Source organism: Suncus etruscus, chromosome 5 (assembly GCF_024139225.1).
Source record: "Suncus etruscus isolate mSunEtr1 chromosome 5, mSunEtr1.pri.cur, whole genome shotgun sequence".
In the NCBI taxonomy this organism is placed as follows: Eukaryota; Metazoa; Chordata; class Mammalia; order Eulipotyphla; family Soricidae; genus Suncus; species Suncus etruscus.
This window is the reverse complement of record NC_064852.1, coordinates 54,098,398-54,122,258: the sequence shown is the minus strand read 5'-3', so window position 1 is coordinate 54,122,258 and position 23,861 is coordinate 54,098,398. Positions and strand designations below refer to the sequence as shown.

Genomic DNA, 23,861 nt, shown 5'->3' with positions numbered 1-23,861 from the left:
GCTTTCTCCCCTGGCTATTTAGTAGTTGTTTTATTATTCTAATTCCACTATGTCTATTTGTATTTGAAACTTTCAAAGCTAAGACATTCAAGGTATAATTTCACTTTAATATTTGGATTGAATTTAAAAGTATAATGGAAAATGAATAGTATGAATAAGGAATCTGTTGTCTAAAGAAAATAAACTAATATATTAGTTACTAAATATCTATGGTCTTTTCAATACTTATCAAAGAAGTGTTATCTATAAGCTGATAAACAAGATATCTACTTCAAAGTATACTAATTCTGTTGACATTAATATTTATCTGAGGTAGGAATTAATTTATTGTAGAAAATATAAAGCATTGTGCCAAAGGTATTTTCAGGGTAATATTTTCAGTTCCCTAGTTCCACTATTAAAAAGGCAGGAGAAATAATTTAGTGGGTAAGGATCATTCCAGCAAGAGGCTGATCACTGTATGTTGTCCCCTGAGCACTGCCAAGAATAAACTCCCCAATTTAACCTCCCCTCCCATTTAACAAATTAGATTTCAAAAAGAAAATAGGTAATACAACTTAAAGCCTAAAATGGTGTGTTGGGCTGGTATGTAGATTTTGTTGTTGTTGTTTTTGATGGTGGAGAGTGGTTTGGGGCACTTCAGCGGTGTGCACTTCAGTGCTACTTCTGGCTCTGTACTCAGGAATCACTCCCTGTGGGATGCCAGGGATCAATCCAGATTTGGCCACATGCAAGTACAATGTTCCTGAATTCCTTTTACCCAGAATTTATAATGGACTTCTTCACAGTGTATTATTAAGTATCAAAGCCTGTAGATTAATATTGGTATAATACTATTAGCAGTCAACTAGACTACAATTTAGATTTGAATTCCCCAGTTTGAATCTTCATGTTTATGCTAAGTAACTTTAAAAGATGGATTTTCCTCACAAAGTTAAAGAATTTCTTTGAATATAGCAGTTTTAGTCTCTTCTGTATGTGCTAATTTGTATTAAGATGACAGGGAAACAAGAAGTTCTTGAGGTTGCTTTTGTTTGTTTGTTTGTTTTTGGTTCTTTGGGCCATACCCGGCAACACTCGGGTTAGTCCTGACTCTGCTCTGAAATTGCTCCTGGCAGGATTTGAACCACTGTTGGTCCTGGGTTAGCCGCTTGCAAGACAAACACCATACCACTATGCTATCTTTTCGGCCCATTGAGGTTGCTTTTTAATTAAGCACCCACAACGGGGGAAAAATGTCAAATCTTTAGGGCACCTCCCAATATTTAATTTTTAATTTTATTTTTAGAGCTAACACATGAGTTTCTACAAATATTGGAGAAAACGCCTAATAGGTTGAAGAAGATTCGAAACTGGAGGGTAAGAGATTTGACAGATTAGACAGATACCATTCTTTTCCCATGTGTAACAATTACAGAGCTAACCAGTTTAAATTATTGTGGTTATATTTCTTATTCCCATTCTTAAGTATATAGTGTTTCAAACTACATGTACTCATAAACTGATATCTGCTAAGTCCATAGACTGCAGTTGCTTTCTAAATTTTTTACTTAATTCTCACAGTGGTTATGATACAAGTACTCAAATACAAATGGGGAAATTGAATCATAGTCAAATAATTTTCTCAAATGCTGTTGCGACTATAACCTATAGCTAATTCTGAAATCAGTGTTTTCATTTTTTATAGCTTTACTTTAAATAAGACAGTTGTTTATTGCCAACATAAAGCTTTGAGTGATGCTATTCTTTATACGTAAGAAGTTCTTAGTGACAAAATAAATGTGTGTGTGTATGTTTTTTAAATAGGCAGACCAGACGACTAAGAAACCAAAAGTAGATGGACAGGTATCAGAGAAACCACTTCTTGGTTCATCTTTGGTCCAGAATTCCATCTTAGTAGACAGCACTACTGGTGTGCCTACAAACCCAACTTTTCAGAAACCATCCACATCAGCATTCCCTGCACCAGTACCTCTGAATTCAGGAAACATTTCTGTTCAGGAGAGCCATACATCTGATAATCTGTCAATGCTAGCCACAGGAATGCCGGGTACCTCATATGGCATGTCATCACACCAAGAATGGCCACAACATCAAGAATCAGCAAGGACAGAACAGATATATTCACAGAAACAGGAGACATCCTTGTCTAGTAGCCAGTACAACATCAACTTCCAGCAGGGACCTTCTTTATCACTGCATTCAGGATTGCATCACAGACCTGACAAAATGTCTGATCACTCGTCTATTAAGCAGGAATATACTCATAAGGCAGGAAGCAGTAAACACCATGGGCCAATTTCTGTCACTCCTGGAGTAATTCCTCAAAAAATGTCTTTAGATAAATACAGAGAAAAGCGTAAGTTAGAAACCCTTGATCTGGATGTAAGGGATCATTATATATCTGCCCAGGTAGAACAGCAACACAAACACATGCAGTCACAGGCAGCAAGCAGTTCGGTGACTTCTCCCATTAAAATGAAAATTCCCATCTCAAGTTCTGAAAAACCTGACAAGTTTATGGCAGATAAAAAGGAAAAGAGTGGATCACTAAAGTTACGGATACCAATACCACCCATTGATAAAAGTTCCAGTAAAGAAGAACTGAAAATGAAGATAAAAGTTTCTTCAGAAAGGCACAGCTCTTCTGATGAAGGCAGTGGAAAGAGCAAGCATTCAAGCCCACACATTAGCAGAGACCATAAGGAGAAGCACAAGGAGCATCCGCCCAATCGCCACCATCTCAGTGGCCACAAGCATTCTCATGTACATAGTGGCGGTAGCAGTGGTGGTAATAAACACAGTGCTGATGGAATACCCTCTACTGTTCTGAGGAGTCCTGTTGGCCTGAGCAGTGATGGCATTTCCTCTAGTTCGAGCTCTTCAAGGAAGAGGCAGCATATCAATGATGCATCTCACAACCATCACTCCAAAATGAGCAAAAGTTCCAAAAGTTCAGGTAGTTCATCTAGTTCTTCCTCTGTTAAGCAGTATATATCCTCTCACAACTCTGTTTTTAACCATCCCTTACCCCCTCCTCCCCCTGTCACATACCAGGTGGGCTACGGACATCTCAGCACCCTCGTGAAACTGGACAAGAAACCAGTGGAGACCAACGGTCCTGATGTCAATCACGAGTACAGTACAAACAGCCAGCATATGGACTACAAAGACACATTCGACATGCTGGACTCGCTGTTAAGTGCCCAAGGAATGAACATGTAATCATTTGTTTAGGTCAATCTTTCCTTTACTTTTTTAATTTAAGAAGTGTTAGAATGGAAAACTTCTGATCTAGCAGTGGTAACACCCGCTGTTGCTGCCACTGCTTCAATATTTGTAAGTGCTGCTTTATTCTTCATTCTGAAAAGAAGAGATTATAGTAAACAAGTCTTTATCTCCACATATGATAGTGTTATAAATACTGTAAAAGCATGGAAGGTGCAAAAACCCAGTATTTCTACAATTGCAGCTAAGAACATTAGGATGAATGGCTGGCTGCTTCTAGGAATATAAGATGCCTCAAGCATTTGTTATTTATAATTTGAATACTGTAGCCATTTTTTTTTTGTTGCTTGGCTTTTGAATGAGTGTAAATTGTTTTCTTTTGTGTATTTATACTTGTATGTATGATTTGCATGTTTCACTGATAAAGGGATAAAACAGTATGCTGACAACTGTTTACAGGAAAGTGGAGAAAAATGTACATACATTTTTGTATGTTTAGATATTACCATAAATACTCAGGATTGGAGCTGCTTGTAAGTATAACAATATACAGAATTAACTATTTTATCTTGTCAGAGTCCATCACTAATCTAAAACAAAGGTGGCACTTTTTCATGTTAACCTTAACTCTAGGCCTTACTGGAAGCCACTGACGGTGGACACTTCACTACCAGATGTGTACAGTGCTAGAGATGGTCATTTACACTGTGAGGCACTGAACTTTGGCCTTCAGAAATTCTGACCAGTTAGGCTACAGAAATAGCCCCTAATTTTCTGAAGGCTCGAAGAAGAAAAAATAAAGTTTACATACTCTTGATGTGAAGTGCATTTAAATGTTTGTTGGCTTGTTGCAGTACTATAAACACAGAGCTGTTAATGGTCATGTAGATTACTGTGATTGAAAACTCAACTCACCAAAACTTACATAGTGAAAAAGTAGTACGTTTTTATCTTAAATAAAGAAATTTAACACTACATATTTAACAGTAAATAGAGATCACTTTTCATTTAGTAGTCTGAATGACACCATATTCTTAAACATTTTCCTCTCTGGAGCGTGTTTGTGTATGATGCCATATTTCTTTTTCAGGTAAATGCAGTCTTCCTTAAAGTAAATTAAACCTGCTCAGAATTTTTATATGTTAACAATAAATAAAAATAAAAGATCACTGACTGTGCATTGTACCTATATTTGTAGCTTAGGGTTATTATCAGAAAGTTCTTTTGAGGACAAAAAGGTCAGTTTCCAGCAAGTGGAGGTTTTACATTAGTTTGCACATCTCAGTATATTCTTTGTTGAGGTTAAGTTTGCACAGTCAAATGACTTTTGAACAAAAGTAGACTTTAACTTGTTTAAAATTTATCTTAAACACCAGTCATTTTGCTTGGGTTTATCAGCAAATCTTGGATTTATTTTGTGGTAGATCTTCAGTAGCTTTGAGGTGAATTCAACTTCTGTCTTAATTTTTGTCTGTGTATATGAATTATTTTTGTTACAAAGCCACTGATCTGTGCACAATTGTAATTTTACTCAAATATGTTCCAGTTGTAAATACTAGAGAGTTTAATCTTGTGGTCTACTTTTATTTAGCAATTACTTAATTTCCCAGTAACTTTAAGAAGATTTTAAGACAATTGTTCATTATTTTGTCAATGTTATTTGAACTTAGAATACTAGGAGTCTCTTTCTAGAGACCATTGCCTAGCTAGCATGTCCTAATATTGTTCTTGTCTTGCATAACTTTAGTAACCTTTGTCATTACATGTAACTTTGTTACTCTGTATGACATAGTGTCCATAAACATGGTAATTTTGATACCGTTATACTTTACAGTGGTACATAATCCAAGGACTAGTATAGAATTAAGAGTGCAAGATGAGGGAGGGAAGGGTTTTTTTTGTTCTTGGGAATTTAGATGTGAAACCTCTAAGAAACTATCATGTGAAATGACATAGAGTGGTTGTGCTACTGTATAATTGGGGATGATAATACCAGGAATTTTTAATAAGATTTTTGTAAAGACTATTCAGAAAAGCAGTGAACTTATTTTCAATATGATATAGGAAAATGTGAATATTTAAGGTCTGTGACTATACTTAAACTTCACTAAGAATTTGCAGAATTGTTTTGAGATGTGGGAATAAAGTAATTTTGTTGAATCTATATTGGTGCTAATGATGGACAGTTAAAAAGGTAGCTAGTGTATATTGTTATGGGTCAGTACTTATTGGTACTTCCAAAATTAAATTTGAAATGCTATGTATTCACTTTTCACTTTGTAAATGTAATTCTTTATGATGACTTTATTTATTAAAGGGCAGCCAGTTGTAATTTTTACAGGATTGTGTGAGCTATTCAAACTTTTTAACCTCCGGACAGGATATTCTAATACCACACTGGAGAAAGTATGAAAATTTAAGTTTCATTTCCATTACGAAAAAAATTCTATATCATTTTACTATGAATTTGCTTTAACCATCTAATTTGCATAAAATAATTTATCGGCCTGGTCCCAATAGGCTGAACCAAAGAAACAAAAGACTCCATTGAATGGACATTATTACTGAGTCTTCCTGTAAGTAGCCATAAGTAAACCAAAATAGTATCACCAAACTTAGGTGTGAAAATCCACATGTGCAAAGTACTGTTAAGGTGATAAATTTTGATGATTTTTTAAAAACATATTTGAAATATTAAAAAACATTATCTTTAAAACATCCTATAAAAGAGTGATTCATTTTTTAGTTGTGTTTTCCCTAGATCATAGTTTATTACCTTTATACAGAGCACATTGCCAAGAGAGATTTGATTTCTATCAACTAATCTTCAAAATTGAGCTTAGCCCCTAAATATTTGCCCAAACTACTTTAAATATTCTATTTTCAATACCCAAGCAAAGACATTTTGTTTTGTTTTGTTTTTATTTGTTTTTATATTTCGGAGCTACACCCAGAGGTGTTCAGGGGCTCTTCACTCAGCATTGACTCCTGGTGGGCTCGGGGAACCTTATGGAATGTCAGGGAATGAACCAGGCCTGGCCAGCCATGTTTAAGTCAAGTGCCCAACCAGCCCATGCAAAGGAGTTTTGTTTTTTTTTTTTTCACATTCTTGAAGACATAGTCTACAAAATGGCCTTAATGACTTAGTAAGACATTTGCAGTGTTTTAGGGGCCAGCGAGGTGGCGCTAGAGGTAAGGTGTCTGCCTTGCAAGTGCTAGCCAAGGAACGGGGTTCTATCCCCAGGCGTCCCATATGGTCTCCCCAAGCCAGGGGCAGTTTCTGAGCGTGTAGCCAGGAGTAACCCCTGAGCATCTAACGGGTGTGGCCCGAATAAAAAAAAGACATTTGCAGTGTTTTAAACCCTATTTCATGTTTTACATGAGGTCCGTTTCTTGCAGTTATTTAAATACTGATGTCATACAGTTAGAGGTTTATCTTTGAAAGCAGTTACGTGCATCTTATCTTTTCATATAGTCCTTCTGGTTGAATAATGGAATAATAGTTGAAGTTTTATCAGGATATGTGGTTGTGTACACTGACAGATTATAAATCCATAATATCTTGTATGTTTTTTTTCTTTTTTATTATATCTTGTATGTTTCAAATACTCACACTTTTTATTTTTGGTTTTTGGACCATACCTGGTGACACTCAAGGGTTACTCCTGGCTATGCACTTAAAAGTCGCTCCTGGCTTGGGGGACCATATGGGACGCCAGGGGGATCGAACCGTGGTTCGTCCTAGGCTACCACACACAAGGCAGATAGATGCCTTACGCTCTGTGCCACCACTCCAGCTCCATAAATACTCATACTTTATTTAACTAGTAGTTGAGATATACTTTAGAGAGCCATATATAAAATCTATTATCAAATGTATTGCCACGAAAGCACTTTTTATGGACCTATTTTGTTCTTTACACTTAAATTGCATTTACACTTAAATGCATATTTTTATTCCTTAGATAACCTTAGTTTCAAACCACTAGCTTACATATGTTTATTCCTCTTAAGTACTCTTGGTTGATCAGCTTTTTTAGGATTTTGCATTTACTATAGAAATGAAGTGGCTTTGATTTGGAGGCCGGAGTAATAGCACAGGGATAGGGCGGTTGCCTCGGAAAAGAGCCAGGTTTGGTTCCCAGCATCCTATATGATCCATCTCCCAAGCCTGCCAGGGGTGATTTCTGAGCACAGAGCCAGTAGTAAGCTCTGAGCATCACTGGGTGTGGCCCCCCCCAAAAAAGTGGCTTTGTTTTTTTTAAAATACTGCTAAAGGAAATAATTCTATTCTCAATCTAATTCCCAAATTTTATATAAACAAAAAGCAGTTTCTCACCTTTTACTATCTCCAATTGCTTTTTGTGTTTGAGTTGTTTGCTTGTTTTTTGATGCTTGCTGAGAAGAAATGGAAAATTCTTTGAGGGGGGGCATCATGACCAATGGTGCTCAGGGCTTACTTCTAGCTCTGCACTCAAGTCGCTTCTGGCAGGCTTGGTGGACCATATGGGATACCAGGAATCTTACCTCAGCCCATCTGGGGTTGGCTCTGTGCAAGGCAAATGCCCTACCACTGTGCTATCACTCCAGCCCAAATGGAAAATTCTTGTTACTAAAAATATCATGATCAGTAACTGGAACACTATACCATTGCTCTGGCCCCTTGGGATTTGTTGTTTTAACTTTTTGCATCTCTTACAAAATGTGAAAGTAATTATGGTATATAAGAAGAATTTCACGTAATAAAATAATATAAGCTACTTTAATATTACTACTCCAGGGACCGGGAAGGTGGCGCTAGAGGTAAGGTGTCTACCTTGCAAGTGCTAGCGTAGGATGGACTGCAGTTTGATCCCCTGGTGTCCCATATGGTCCCCCCAAGCCAGGGGCGATTTCTGAGTGCATAGCCAGGAGTAACCCCTGAGCGTCAAACGGGTGTGGCCCAAAAACAAAACAAAACAAACAAAAAAAATATATATATATATATTACTACTACAACCATCCTTCTTGATCAGTTTTTTTTGTTTTGTTTTGTCTTTTTGTTTTTTGTTTTGGGGCCACACCCATTTGATGCTCAGGGGTTACTCCTGGCTATGCGCTCAGAAATCGCTCCTGGCTTGGGGGACCACATGGGACGCCGGGGGATTGAACCTCGGTCCATCCTACGCTAGCGCTTGCAAGGCAGACACCTTACCTCTAGCGCCACCTTCCTGGCCCCTTGATCAGGTTTTTTTTTTGTTTGTTTTTTTTTTTTTTTTTGGTTTTTGGGCCACACCCGGTAACGCTCAGGGGTTACTCCTGGCTATGTGCTCAGAAGTTGCTCCTGGCTTGGGGGACCATATGGGACACCGGGGGATCGAACCGCGGTCCGTCCAAGGCTAGTGCAGGCAAGGCAGGCACCTTACCTTTAGCGCCACCGCCCGGCCCCTTGATCAGGTTTTTACCCCCCACCTTTCACTTACTAAAGAAATCAATTGAGGGACCAGGAAGGTGGCGCTAGAGGTAAGGTGTCTGCCTTGCAAGCACTTAGCATAGGACGGGCTGCGGTTTGATCTCCCGGTGTCTCATATGGTCCCCCCAAGCCAGAGGTGACTTCTGAGCGCGTAGCCAGGAGTAACCCCCGAGCGTCAAATGGATGTGGCCTCCCACCAAAAAAAAATCAATTGAAATGTCTAGATTTTTAGAAAACTAGTGGAGATAGGGAAATAATACAGTGTGTAGAGTGGTTGCCTTGAACTGGCTACCCACTTTCCATCCATGGTTTGTTCTGTCTCCTGAGCATTGCCAGGAGTGAGTGAGTACTCCTGGGGCTAAAAGTACTCAGATTAGAGGCTTCCATTGCATGTATATAACTGATTCAGTTCTTTTTTTTTCTTTTTTTTTCTTTTTTTTTTTTTTTTTGGTTTTTGGGCCACACCCGGCGGTGCTCAGGGGTTACTCCTGGCTGTCTGCTCAGAAATAGCTCCTGGCAGGTGCTGGGGACCATATGGGACACCGGGATTCGAACCAACCACCTTAGGTCCTGGATTGGCTGCTTGCAAAGCAAACACCGCTGTGCTATCTCTCTGGGCCCTGATTCAGTTCTTAACCCCAGAATATGCTCGCTCCCCTAAGCACTGCTGCGTGTGGGTCAAAAATCAAAAATAAAATTTAAGATGCACTTTAAGCCAAAATGTGAAATGTTTTGAGATCATTATTAAAGATTTGTGTTAATATCAGTGTGAGTTTTTTAGTAATGGGTTACATGAGTTCTTGTTAAAATGTTATTGTCAGTTGCCTGGAGCAATAATAATACAGCTGGGTAGGACATTTGCCTTGTATGTAGCCAACTTGCATGCAGTTCAATTCCCAGGACTACACATTGTTTCCCTATCCCTCCAGGAGCAGTTTCTGAGCACAGAGCCAAAAGTAAACCATGAGCACTGCCAGGCGTGGCCTGAAAAACACCTTCCTGTCAGTAATTTCATTTAAACTAGGTTAATAAATCATTGTAATGTTGTTTACTTTTACCTTTGTTTTAAGTATTAGGCAAACTTATTTTTATTAATTAAAGTATAACCTCACCCCTCCCCCAATGCCTTCTACCAGGGTAATTTGGGGTCTCGTTCACTAATCATTTTTTTAAAAATCATTCTCTTAAGATTGAGCCATTTATATGCGCCTCCTTGCAAATGCTTTGTAATAATGCCCTGTATGTTATATTCGTGAAATTCATAGTAGAAATTACAACTTTCGAAGATTTAATTCAACTTTTTTCACTAATTCAAAAGCCATGCCAGTATTCAGCAAAAACATTTTCTCAGGATCACCTGAGGCAATATAGACTGACTTGATTGGTTCAATAAAAGTACAGAGCACCAGCTACACTGGATACTTGACAGTTGACAAAAATCACCTTTGGAAAGTTTTTTTTTTGGGGGGAGGGACACTTTTATACTTTGGAGGGAAGGGGTACAGCCAGCAATGCTCAGGGATCACTCTTGGCTGTGATTACATGCTCAGGAGACCATATGGGATACCAGGTATGAAATTTGGGGCAGCTTTGTGCAAGGTAAATGCCCTATCTATTGTAATATTACTCTGGCCTTAAAAAAAAAAAAACAGGGCTCCTACGTGCAACCAAGCCTATTGGCCATTTCCTTGGCTCTGAAAAGCCTTTTTTAAAATACATTTTTCTTCATTACACACTGAATACTTGAAGGTACGGCAGAGATAAGAGATTTCATTTTTTGTTTCTTTAAACCTTGTTGATGGAGGTTTGGACAACTCAGTGAACAAGTTGTGTTATTTTTGTCTTGGCACCACGATAGACTGGAAGATCTGATTGCTGTAGCCCTGTAGGTGGACTTTTGTATATTCCCTGTCTCATAACACTTCCATCATAGAACTCCAAATTCTGCCACTGAGAAATGTCCATTTTATTAACGAATTAAGTAGAAACAAGATACTATAGGACTAAAGCTTCTCTCCGATTTTTTCTTTGCCGAGAATAGGGTGAGAGAAAGGATTCCCCTAGTGACTGCAATCCATATACCAATTTGAGCTATTTCCTCAGCCCCAGCTTTTAGAATTTTAGCTGGAGAATTAAATTTCTGTTGGATGACTGAGTCCAGAACACAAGGCATATATGTGTAAAAAATGGCAGTGATTGTGATTCCAAAACAAAAAATTGAGTACATCCCAACAAAGGTTTCATTATATAAGTGTACATTATTGAGAAGTAATGCTGGGGATCAAACCTGGGGTCTTATACATTAGAAGTACATACACATATATGTTTTGGGACTACATGTGTCAATGGTAGTGGCTTACTCCTGCAGTCAGGGTTCACTTGCAAGGTTTGAAGGACCATATGACATGTGTTAGCAATAACTTCCTTGCCCACTGTACTCACTGATCCTAGAAGTACATATATTCTTATTGAATTAAGCCCCTAAGCCTGTATAATAAAACACTTTTAATGTAATAAAAACAGTAGTGGAACATCAGAGTGATAGGCAGGTAGGCAGGGCTTGGTTCCTGTTTTCCTTTATGATCACCAACCATTGCCTGGCCACCACTGTGGCCCAAAAATGACCACTCATTAATAAAATGGTTGTAACTTGCCATCGACTGATTAGTACTAACATTAAGGAATCTTTGGGGGGGCCGGAGAGATAGCATGGAGCTAAAACATTTGCCTTGTATGCAGAAGGACTGGTTCGAATCCCAGCATCCCATATGATCCCCCGAGCCTGCCAGGAGTGATTTCTGAGCATAGAGTCAGGTATAACCCCTGAGCGCTGCCGAGTGTGACACCCCCCCCAAAAAAAAGGTATCTTCTGGGGCCCATTGAAAAGACGGGTGCACAGAGTGGCTGTGGGAGACAGGCCAAAGACTCAAGTTGGATTCAAGCTGTGTTCCATTTATTCAAAGCAAAAGGTGGAATATACTCAGTTTCTTGACAAATCATTTTCAAAGCTATTTTAATTTACCAAAAAGGCACAGGAGCAAATTGTTCAAGGCATATTCTTTTTTTTTTTTTTTCACGCCCCTCAAGGCATATTCTGATGCAGGGCAGTTTTGCTTTTGAGGCTGTTTTTGCTATCTGAGGTTTCCTAGACAGTTGGTTCTGCTTTAGTTAGTATTGTTTTGGTCTTCAGTTTATGCATTTTGAACGGGGCTTGAAATGTTAACCCTTGATAATGGCTGCACGTAGTCTAACAGTAAAGCTAGATTTGAGGGTGAGTACTTATTTGTAATACTAAGTAGAAGATACTTGAATCTATACAAATGTTAAATCTGAGTAATCTTTAAAATATCAGCTGAAGTTATGACTGCTACATTCCCTCCTTTTTTTGTGTGTGAATGCCTCATGGATAGGCAACCAAGGTTTTTCAAGCCTCTAATCCCTGTGAGTACAGACTACTTTCCAAGTGTCTTCTTTTTTTTGTTTTGTTTTTGTTTTTGGGCCACACCCGGCGATGCTGAGGGGTTACTCCTGGCTGTCTGCTCAGAAATAGCTCGTGGCAGGCATGGGGGACCATATGGGACACCGGGATTCAAACCAACCACCTTTGGTCCTGGATCGGATGCTTGCAAGGCAAACACCGCTGTGCTATCTCTCCGGGCCCCCAAGTGTCTTCTTAACAGGTGCTACTTTTCATGCACACACTGCAAGTACAGGCTGCTTTGAAAAAGTTCCTGCTATGATATACAATTAAAAAACAAAAACAAAAAAACACCTCTGGTATTTAGGGCCTTTTGAAATTTGATGCCTTTCTAGGTCTCGGGGTCTGTTTACATGGGATGATGTGGGACTGGAGTGATGGCACATCAAGAAGGGCATTTGCTTTGCATGTGGTCAACCTGAGTTTGATTCCCAGTATTCCCTAGGATTAATTTCTGAGCACAGAGCCAGGAGTAAGCCCTGAGCACTGCCTGCTGTGGCCCAAAATCAATTAAAAAAAAAAGGTTTCGTACTCATGTTCCTGTTTTCAAATGTTGCTGCTGGCTTGTTCGTCTTATTAAGTTTTGTTTACAGAATGATTTTTTTTTTGTTTTGTTTTTTTGGGCCACACCCGTTTGATGCTCAGGGGTTATTCCTGGCTAAGCGCTCAGAAATTGCCCCTGGCTTGGGGGGACCATATGGGAAACCGGGAGATCGAACCACGGTCCTGATCCTTGGCTAGCGCTTGCAAGGCAGACACCTTGCCTCTAGCGCCACCTCACCGGCCCCTACAGAATGATTTTTAACTGTCAAATGAAGATTGGGTAAGTGACAGGATGTCAAACGTCAGATACTCTAAAAAGAAAAAAAAAAAATAGTGAATACTAGCCATCCAAGCTTTCATCTATGCCATTCAGTCTTTCAGATCTTGAAGATACAAAAGTGGGCAAATGAACAATGCTAAGCATTCTCATAAAATTCAGGGACAACTAATTGAAAGCAAATATCTTATTCTCTGCCTTTAAATTTGCAAAACCATTCACACACACACACACACAACACAAAACAAAACAAAAATGGGGGGGTGGAGGATAGCTTAAAGGTGACAATGAAATTTAGATGAAGCACAGCAGTAGAAACTAAAGTGCATCATCCAGCTTAAGGCACTGCAATAATTGACAACTTGTCCACATATTTTTACGATGTTTATTGATATTTTGCAAGAGTACCCTGTAAAGGTGTATATGTTGACCCATTCTCCTTACTAAAGCATCTGGCATTTATTTAACAGTTTTTTTAGATGTACCAATGACCTAACTCAAGTGAAGCCCTCCAACAATACTAGAAATTATAGAGAAAGCAACCTGATTTGTATAAAGCCACTTTGAATACTTCAGTTTATAGGCAGAGCTCTGAGGAGTTCAAGACACTAATAAATACTAAACCTTAGCTCTACAAGCCTCAGTCCTAGAATCTGCACGGCTATGATTTACATCAAAGTAATCTCATATTTGCAACTCCTAAATTTTTTTAGTTTGGTCTTTTGCAATAAACAAGTATCTGCCCACCAAGCAAGAAAAAGCAGTTGTCTTTTGTCATTTTTTCTAAATAGCATTGACAGGCTAAAATAACATTATCACAAGAGATCATATTATAGTTTCTGGCTAGTAAAAACTGCAAACACTGGAATAGGTTTTTAAGAAAAAATTTTCATATACAGTGGGGAGTTATGTATGAAGGTTTGGGGAAGCCAATATTATAACTAAAACTTTCAGTGACACTGTCAGATCTAGTTAAGTTTGACTGACTTCCATGTAGGAAAACAGGTCCTTCAACCATCATTTCCACAATGAAATGGAGTGCCTGTAATGGAACAGGAGTCTTGAACATTCAGTGACTTCTCTTCAAGAAGGAGTGTTTGAGAAGCTGGCTAGCAGAAGGTCGCTCATGCTGATCCCTAAAAATGGAAAAACACATTAAAAGCAAACAGCACCCAAAATTATGCTTACCAACTAGATAAATTTGACTCTATGTTCTTTATCTGCAGTGTCGGGCAGGGATTAAACCCACATTCATTATATGTTTTAAGGATGGAAGCACAGGAGCCAGAGAGATCCTGCAATGAGTAGGGTGCTTGCCTTGTACTCACTGAATCTGAATTCAATCCCCAGCATCCCATATAATCCTTGTAGTTCACCATCAAGAGTGATCTCTGAGTGTAGAGGCCAGAGCCAGGCATAAACTCTGAGCGTGTTTGCCTGCCCTCCACCTCAAAAGATGGAAGTACAACTTCTGCAAATGGGTTGAGTTTAGACTTCAATGTGTATAATCATGTGACCCACAAATGACTCATATTCTCATTTGTAAAAGGAATGACAATATACTTTTTTGTGTGTGTGGTTTTTGGGTCACACCCAGCAGTGCTCAGGGGAAACTCCTGGCTCCATGCTCAGAAATTGCTCCTGGCAGGCATGGGGGACCATATGGAAAGCTGGATTTGAACTGATGACCTTCTGCATGAAAGGCAAACGCCTTACCTCCATGCTATCTCTCCGGCCCTAGGAATGACAATATACTTAATTGGTTGAAAGAACTGAATTGGGTGTGAACAGACTTTAAACTGACACAAAATACTAAAAAGTAGTAGCTATTACATATAAGAACTAGGCACTTTTTTCCTTTGTACTTTTGTTCAACTTGGAGTTAAAACCATAAACTAAAAAACACTCTTAGATGAGTTTAATGGACCTAGAATTCACTTTTAAATTTTGAGGAGCCTGGGGGCCGGGCGGTGGCGCTAGAGGTAAGGTGCCTGCCTTGCCTGCGCTAGCCTTGGACGGACCGCGGTTCGATCCCCCGGTGTCCCATATGGTCCCCCAAGCCAGGAGCAACTTCTGAGCGCATAGCCAGGAGTAACCCCTGAGCGTTACCGGGTGTGGCCCAAAAACCAAAAAAAAAAAAAAAAAAAATTTGAGGAGCCTAAAGGAAGTGAAGAGCTGCTCAATTTATTGTGATTTTTTTTGCAAAAATTTTAAAAACTTACCATAGCTATCTGTAGTGACTTATTTCTGATGTATTTTTTATTAATTAGTAATCTTTTGATAAGTTATTAAATGAATTACCAATAAGAATAGCCAGGTAATGGGGCCGGGCGGTGGCGCTGGAGGTAAGGTGCCTGCCTTGCCTGCGCTAGCCTAGGACGGACCGAGGTTCGATCCCCCGGCGTCCCATATGGTCCCCCAAGAAGCCAGGAGCAACTTCTGAGCGCATAGCCAGGAGTAACCCCTGAGCGTCACAGGGTGTGGCCCAAAAACCAAAAAAAAAAAAAAATAGCCAGGTAAAAAATGGAAATAAAAATACAATAAAAAATAAATAAAAATTAAAAAATATAATCTTAAAATAAAATTTTCTGTCCTCAAGACCCTTTCCTTGCTTTTAGAATATGTACATCTTCAAAATGTATTTTCTTAACCTGACTACCTTTTCTAACTGTATTCTATTTCTTCTCGCAAATTTCTCTTGTATGGCCTTGCCCAGTTACCTGGGTCCTTTTTTCAACAGTCATCCTAAATTTTTTTCTTGAGAGCATTGGATTTGGGAGCACACCTAGTGGTGCATGAGAGCTACTAATAGCGAGGTGCTTGGGTCACATCCAGTACTCTTCAGGGGACTAGGTGTCAGGGATCTAATGAGGGCCTCCTACATGCAAAGTATATGCTCATCCCTTTGAAGTATTTCCCCAGTCCTTATTATCTTAAAATCTTGGCCACTTGACTTACTCTTTAACTATAGAAAGTGCTTCCAAAGAGTAACCATTAGCCCTAATTACCACAATTTTTAAATTTTATTTCGGTGGGGAGCTTTCAAAAGGTGTTCTTTCAGTGGCCTGGGGACTTCACTGAGATTCTTGACCACTGAATATTGATTGCAAGGACTCAAGGAGTCGGTGCTGGCGATTAATTTGGCCACCCAGTAGTCCTGGAGGACTCCAGGAAGGACCACATCCTAAAGCAGATGCCGAAAAGACCAGATAGTGCAAGGAATTGAATGAGCCCTAACCATTTCTTTAACTGTCCTTTCTTTCATCCAGATGCTGATTATGTGTTAGATATCTTCATGTTGTGGTGCTAGGGAATTCTCCCCGCACCTGAGTATTTTCTAAAACATTTTCCTCAGGCATCCCTCTAAAAATAATTTCATAACTTTTACAATATAGCTTTTAGTTAATTGCCTCCTCCTTAACTTTTTCTAAGCTCCAATTTCAAAAGTTCAAATTTTGTTGTAGATGAAAAGGGCTCACTTCAAAACCTTTCATCTTCCACAGCTTGGTATTAAGTATTCTACTGCATACTCACTACAATAGAATACCACTCATCTTCACCAACAGGAAGCCTTGATTCATTCTTATGAAACATTCTGGAATCCTCTTTATGCTCACTTCCACCATCATCAAATCCAAACCCTTGATTTATGGCTGGTCTTGAGCATCCTCTACTCAAGGTTCTTCAGGACTCTTCTGACCTACTCTCAGTGAACCATTTTTCCCTAAGGCATTACCTGCCCCCAAATCATTTGTGTTCCCCTAGTCTTTATTTTTTATTGCAACAAAGCTAAACTTAACTTGACTTCTCAGAACTTAAAGCCTGCTGAACAGAGCACTTTTATGCATGCTTCTCACTTTATACATGCAGAAGCATGTATAAATAATTTTATACCATTGGTATAAAACTAATCACCTCAACTTCTGGGTCTTGAAGAGTGCCTTGGTGCCAGAGAGATGGAGCAGGGTTAAAAGGTACTTGCCTTGCACCTGTCTTACCCAAGTTTGAGCCCCATAAAGTCCTCCATTACTGCCAGGAGTGATAACAGTGCATAGCCAGGAGTAAATGCTGAACACTGTCGGGTGTTGTCTACTCCTCAAAGAGTAGCACAGCGGTAGGGCGTTTGCCTTATGTGTGGCTGATCCAGGACATACCTTGGTTTGATTCCTGGCATCCCATATGGTCCCCCAAGCCAGGAGCGATTTCTGAGCACATAGCCAGGTGTAGCCCCTGAGCATCACTGGTGTGGCCCAATAAGGCAAAAAAAAAAAAAGTAAAAAAATTCTATATCCCTTTATTTCTGACTTCACATATCCAAAGAATAGCAGATGCTTGAGGGACTGTACAGTGCTGGAAATCAAGCTCAGGGCCTTATCTTTGCTAGATATATATATATATATATTCTGCCACTTGATCTCTTATGTGGGATTGTAATTATAGAATTTCAGGAAGTAATCATGGGATTTTATATGACAGTAATTAAAGAAGATGCATCAATATTCTTCCTGTTAATAACTATGAAACCCTAATTATATACCTCATGCTCTGCTAAATAATTTACATATAACATTTCACTTAACTTTCACAACAACCTTTTTTTTTGTTTTGCTTTTAGAGATTTGGATTACTTAGCTTATGAAGCTAAACTATAGTTCAGAGTCATAAAAATGATGCCACTGTTTTAAAGTTCTTTGTATATGACAACATGAAAGAAAATGGGTGGGCAAGCAGTTTCAGTGAATCAGTAATAGATTGCTAAATACACATACACACACACACACATGCACGCACGCACGCACGCACGCAACTAGAATAGTTCAAAGAGCTAGAACCAATACCCAATGCTAACATTGTTCCATGTTTCGGGTCACATCTGGCTATGATTAGGGCATACTCCCAGCTCTGCTCAGGGAAAACTTCTAATGGGCTCAATGAATTTATAAATTAACAGGGATTGAGCCCAACTCAATCCTGTTCAAGACAAGCACCTATGCCCCCAAATTCTCCCTCCCCCACTCTCTGTCAGGCATTCTATTTCTCTCATTCACTACCATTGTCATGATATTTGTTAGTGTAGTTATTTCACCTTCATATTGTGAATGGGTCCTTCAGCCCTCATCTCTATTGTCTCTGGGTATTTTTACAATACTGTCTTATTTTTCTTAAATCCCACAGATGAGTGAGACTATTCTGTGTGTCTCTCTTCCTCAGACTAAGTTTACTCAACATAAGAGTTTCCATTTCCTTCCATGTATAGGAAAATGTTATGACATCATTTCCCCTGATGGCTGCATAGTATTCCATTGTATATATGTAAAGCCATTTCTTAGACAGTCATCTCTTGTTGGGCGTCTGGGTTGTTTCCAGATTCTGGCTATTGTAAATAGTGCTACAATGAATATAGGTGTGCAGAAGACATTTTTGTACTGTGTTTTTGTGTTCCTAGAGGGGTATAGCTGGATCATCTGAGAGCTCAAATTTCCAGTATTTTGAGGAATCTCCATATTATTTTCCATAAACGCTGACTACATTGCATTCCCACTAGCAATAAATGAGAGTTCCTTCTGCCTGCATCCCAGCCAGCACTGATGTTCTTGGTTTTTTTTTTTCGTTCGTTCGTTTGTTTTTTGTTTGTTTGTTTGTTTTTGTTTTTTGTGTTTTTTTTTGTAGTGCATGCCAGCCAATCTCTCTTTGGTGTGAGATGGTATCTCATTGTTGTTTTGATTTGCATCTCCCTGATGGTTATTAATATGGAGTATTTTTTCATGTGCCTTTTGGCCATTTGTATTTCTTCTTTGAGGAAGTATCTATACATTTCTTCTCCCCATTTTCTGATGAGGTTACATTTTTTTTGTTAAGTTCTGTCAGTATCTGGAATATCTTACATATTAGCTCCTTTTCTGATGAGTATTGGGTGAATATATTCTCCCATTCTGCGGGTGGCATTTGTAGCTGGTCACTATTTCCTCTGAGGTTCAGAAGCTTCTCAGCTAAGTGTAATTCCATCTGTTTATCACTGCTTCCACTTGTTTGGACAGTGCTGTTTCCTCCTTGAAGATGCCTTTGGCCTCAATGTCATGGAGTGTTTTACCTACATGTTCTTCTATATACCTTATGGTTTATGGTCTGATATCATGGTCTTTACTCTATTTGGATTTGACCTTTCTGCATAGTGTTAGATGGAGGTCCGAGTTCTCATTTTTGCATGTAGCTAATGAGGTGTCCCAACACCATTTTTGTTGGAGTTTTCCTTGCTCCATTTTGTGTTTCTTGCCCCTTTATCAAAGATTAATTGATTATCTATTCCATTGATCTGAGGGTCTGTCTCAGGTGTCCTCAAACTTTTTAAACAGGGGGCCAGTTCACTGTCCCTCAGACCATTGAAGGGTCTGACTATAGTAAAAACAAAACTTATGAACAAATTCTTATGCACACTGCATATATCTTATTTTGCAATGAAGAAACAAAACAGACACAAATACAATATGTGGCCCACAGGCCATAGTTTGAGGACCACTGGTCACTCTGTCTTTATTCCAATACCATGCTGTTTTAATGACAGTTGCTTTGTAGTATAATTTAAAGTTGGGGAAAGTGATGCCTCCCAACTTCTTTTTCCTAAGGGTTGCTTTAGGGTGTGTTTTTATTGTTCCAAATGAATTTCAAGAGTACTTAATCCACTTCTTTGACGAATGTCATGAGTATCTTTAGAGAAATTGCATTTAGGCTTTGGGAAGTTTTGCCATTTTAATGATGTTAATCCTCCCAATCCATGAGCAGAGGCTTTGTATCCATTTACTTGTGTCCTCTTTTATTTCTTGAAGCAGTATTTTGTAGTCTTCTTTATATAAGTCCTTCACCCCTTTAGTTAAGTTGACTCCAAGGTATTTGAGTTTCTATGGCACTAATGTGAATGGGATATTTTAATGTCCAGTTTTAATGCCCATTTCATTTGTGTTTAAGAAGGCAAATTAACATTTGTGTATTAATTTTGTTTTTGATTGATAGTTCCTCTTGAAAGATTTGAAAGAATTTGTTAGTGAATCCATTTGAGCCTGCACTTTTATGGGGATGACCTTTGATTACCATTTTAATTTCTTCAACAGTGATGGTTCTGTTTGGATATGCTAGATCATCCTGGTTCAACCGTGGAAAATTATCAAAGTCCAAGAATTTATCCATTTCTTCCAGGTTCTCCTGGTTTGTAGCATAGAGTTTCTAAAAGTAGTCTCTGATTACCCTTTGAATTTCTGTAGTACCTTTAGTCATATCTCCTTTTCATTTTCCAATTAAGTTTATTGGGTTTTTCTCTCTCCCTTTCTTTGTGAGTTTTTTTAATGATTTATCAGTCTTGTTGATTTTTTCAAAGAACCAATTTTTGCTTTTATTGACATTTTGAATTGTTCTTTAAATTTCCACTTCATTGTTTTTGTTCTAAGCTTTGTTATTTCCTTCTGCTTATTTTTGGTTCATTTTGTTGATCACTTTCTTTTTTTTTTTGTTTTTTTTTGTTTTTTGTTTTTGGGCCACACCCTGTGACGCTCAGGGGTTACTCCTGGCTATGCGCTCAGAAGTTGCTCCTGGCTTCTTGTGGGACCATATGGGACGCCGGGGGATCGAACCTCGGTCCATCCTAGGCTAGCGCAGGCAAGGCAGGCACCTTACCTCCAGCGCTACCGCCCGGCCCCCTGTTGATCACTTTCTAATTTTATAAGTTGGGTCATTAAGTTATTTCTAGACCCCTTTTTCCTTCCTGTGTGTGCTCGTAAAGTTATAAATTTTCTTCTTAGTTCCACTTTTGCCATGTGCCACAAATTCTGATAGTTTTGTCTTCATTTTCATTTGTTTCCAGGAATCTTTTGGTTTCTTCTTTGATTTTTATCTCTCCACCCACTGGTTGTTTAGTACTGAGCTGTTCAATTTCCAGGTGTTAAAATTTTTTTTCTGTGTTTGTAGTTCACTTCCAATTTCAGTGCATTATGATCTGAGAAGGTACTTTATACAATTTATATCATCTTGATTTTATGGATAATATTTGTTTTATGGGCCAGCATGTGGTCTATCCAGAAGAATGACCCATGTGCACTGGAGAAGAATATGTATCCAGTTTTCTGAGGGTGGAGAGCCCTATATCTACTAGGGCATTTTCTTCCATTTCTTCTTTTAGAGATATTATATTCTTGTTAGTTGACATATCAGGGGTGACAGGGCAGTGTTGAGGTCTACCACTAATATTGTGTTGCCATTTATGTCTTCTTTCAGATTTGTCAACAATTGACTCCTCATTGGGTGTGTCTCTGTTTAGGAGTGTGATTTTTTTCCTATTGTACATATCCTTGGTTATTAGGAAATGTCCATCATTGTCCCCTGTAACTTTTTTAAATCTAAAGTTTGTATTATCTGATATTAATATGGCCACTCCAGCTTTTTTGGGGGGGTTGGGTCACACCTGGCAGTGCTCAGGGGCTACTTCTGGCTCTATGCTCAGAAATCACTCCCGACAGGCTTGGGGAACCATATGAGATGCCAGAATTTGAACCACCATCCTTTTGCATGCAAGGCAAATGCCCTACTGCTGTGGTATCTCTCCGGCCCCCACTCCAGCCTTTTTAAGGAAGTTGTTTGCTTGGATGATTTTTCTCTAACCTTTGATTTTTAGTTTATGTTTGTTCTGAGTATTCAGATGTTTTTCTTGTAGACAGAATATTGGATTCAGCTTTTTGATCCATTTTGCCACTTTTTGTCTCTTAACTGGTACATTTAGTCCATTGATGTTGAGAGAGATGATTGTCATGGGATTTAGTGTCATCTTTGTGTGGGAGTTTGTTGTGTCTATTGGTCTGTCTTGTCTTATAGTGGACCTTTCAGTTTTTCTTTTAAGGCAGGTTTTAAGTCTGTAAAGTTTCCGAGCTGTTGTTTATCTGTGAAGTTATGTATGCTTTCTTCAAACCTAAATATGAATCTGGCTGGGTGAAGTATTCTAGGCAATACCTCACTTCATTAAGTTTTGTCACTATACCCCACCACTGCCTTCTGGCCTTGAGGGTCTCTTTTGACAGATCTGCTATAAATATTAAGGATGCTCTATTTTTTTTTTTGAGGCCACACACGGTGGTGTTGAGAGGTTACTCCTGGATCTGCACTCATAAATCACTCCTGGAAAGCTCGTGGACCATCTTGGATGCTGGAGATTGAACCTGGGTCCATCCTGGGTCATCTGCGTGCAAGGCCAATGCACTACCATTGCGCTATCACTCTGGGCCCCTTAAGGATGCTCTTTTGAATGTAATTTTCCTTTTTGATCTTGCTGCTTTCAGTATTCTATTTTGATCTGTGGAATTTGTCGTTGTGACTAAGATGTGTCTTGGGGTGCTTTTCTGCAGGTCTCTTTAGCTGGTACTCTGTGGGCATGCAGGATTTGATTGCATGCACTCTTTAACTTCAGGAGTGTCTCTGCAATGATGTCCTTGACTATTGATTCTTTCTTGGTATTTTCTTTCTGGGTCTCTGAGACTCCAATGATTCTTATGTTGTTTCTGTTGAGATTATCGAAGACTTCTATTTTTATCTGTTCACATTCTTTGAGGATTTTTTCCATTGTCTGATTGTTTGCTTTGTGGTTCTTTTCGAATCTCTTTTGTTGTATGGAGTTGTTATGCCTCTCATCTTTCAGCTCACTGATTCGGTTCTCAGCTGCTATTAGTGTGATGGAGAGGCTTTCAAGTGAGGTTTTTATTTCGCCTACCAAGTTTTTCAGAACTGTTATTTCAGTCTGGATTTTCTTCATTTCTATTTTCATATACTCTTGATTCTTATTTGTGGTTTGTTCCGCTCAAACCGTGCTTTCTTTGAATTCTATGAGGATTCTCCATATTTCTTCTCTAAACTCATCTGAGATGCTAAACAAGTGGTTGGCACTTTTTGGGTCATCGAAGCTGTCATCTTTATTCTCTGTACTTGATATTGGTCTGCATTTTTTCCCCATTGTCATACTTGTGGTGTGGTGTTTTCTTCATGTTCTGCTGGGGTTCATTGACTAAGTAGGAAATGTATGGTGCCACTCACTTCAATTCATGGCCAGGTTACTTTGGCTTCAATTCATGGCCAGGCTACTTTGGCTCCATCCTTCATGGGCTTGCTTACATTAACTTGGCTTTCACAGGCTTTTCTGGTCAGGGTCCCAACTCATAAATTTTGGATGGCAGCCGTGTAGGAAAGTGTGTGGTGGGGATATCAGACTCCCTCTTCTTTTTTCTTGAGAGAAGAGATAGCCCTGTGAATGGGCTCTGTCCACAAATTTCCCATTCAAACACACATCTATGATGTTTCTGCATTTTGGGATGCCCAAAACTGTATCCTAGATAGACTACACATTCCTATAGTGGCCTAAATGATCCCAGAACTTTATCAAAGAAGGCTAATATATATATATATATATATATTATATGACATATATAATATATTCTATATATGCTAAAGAGAGTGAATCAGAAATTCTGAAAAAGGCACATTCACTGGGAGACTGGGTGTCACATGGTTACCAAGATACAAGAATGCAGACAAAATTAGAGCTGAAAGCCAAGGCACATGAACATTTTCTTTAAGAAGATAAAAATGTACTATCTTGAAAGGTAAGAAACTGTGTTTGGGTTTCAAGCATTCATCCTCTACTACTTAATCCTCTTTTCCAATGGGAAAACATTGGAAAACTATTCATCAGTTATTTTTTGTCATACTTTACTTCTTCCACATGCTTTAACAGAGCCATTTTATTGCCTCTGTTTTATTCCATGAACTAAGGTTTCACATAGGCAGAAAGTGCCTGATTAAAAAAAAAAAAAACTTGCAACCATGCCAGTGGGTAACCTGTAAAGGTTCTTTTT

The 23,861-nt window shown here is 38.8% G+C and overlaps 2 protein-coding genes across 7 annotated transcripts in view; one reads left to right on the top strand and one right to left on the bottom strand.

The window, feature by feature from the left end:
* The window catches only part of CCNT2 (cyclin T2), a 40,030-nt gene extending 34,074 nt beyond the window's left edge, over window positions 1-5,956 (top strand). The window contains exons 8-10 of one of the 2 annotated variants that reach the window (XM_049773002.1): window positions 1,289-1,359; window positions 1,807-2,959; window positions 3,058-5,956. In XM_049773002.1, coding sequence (XP_049628959.1) covers window positions 1,289-1,359; window positions 1,807-2,959; window positions 3,058-3,125 — 1,292 coding nt within the window. In that variant the 3' untranslated portion in view covers window positions 3,126-5,956. Of the gene's footprint in view, window positions 1-1,288; window positions 1,360-1,806 lie in introns of both variants that reach the window. The other variant, XM_049773000.1, reaches the window with a different exon arrangement.
* A 7,941-nt stretch (window positions 5,957-13,897) lies between these two features.
* Window positions 13,898-23,861, bottom strand: part of MAP3K19 (mitogen-activated protein kinase kinase kinase 19) — a 55,939-nt gene continuing 45,975 nt past the window's right edge. For all 5 annotated transcript variants that reach the window (XM_049772983.1, XM_049772985.1, XM_049772987.1 and 2 more), the window contains one exon: window positions 13,898-14,114. In XM_049772983.1, the coding sequence (XP_049628940.1) occupies window positions 14,048-14,114 (67 nt within the window). In that variant the 3' untranslated portion in view covers window positions 13,898-14,047. The remainder of the gene's footprint in view (window positions 14,115-23,861) is intronic.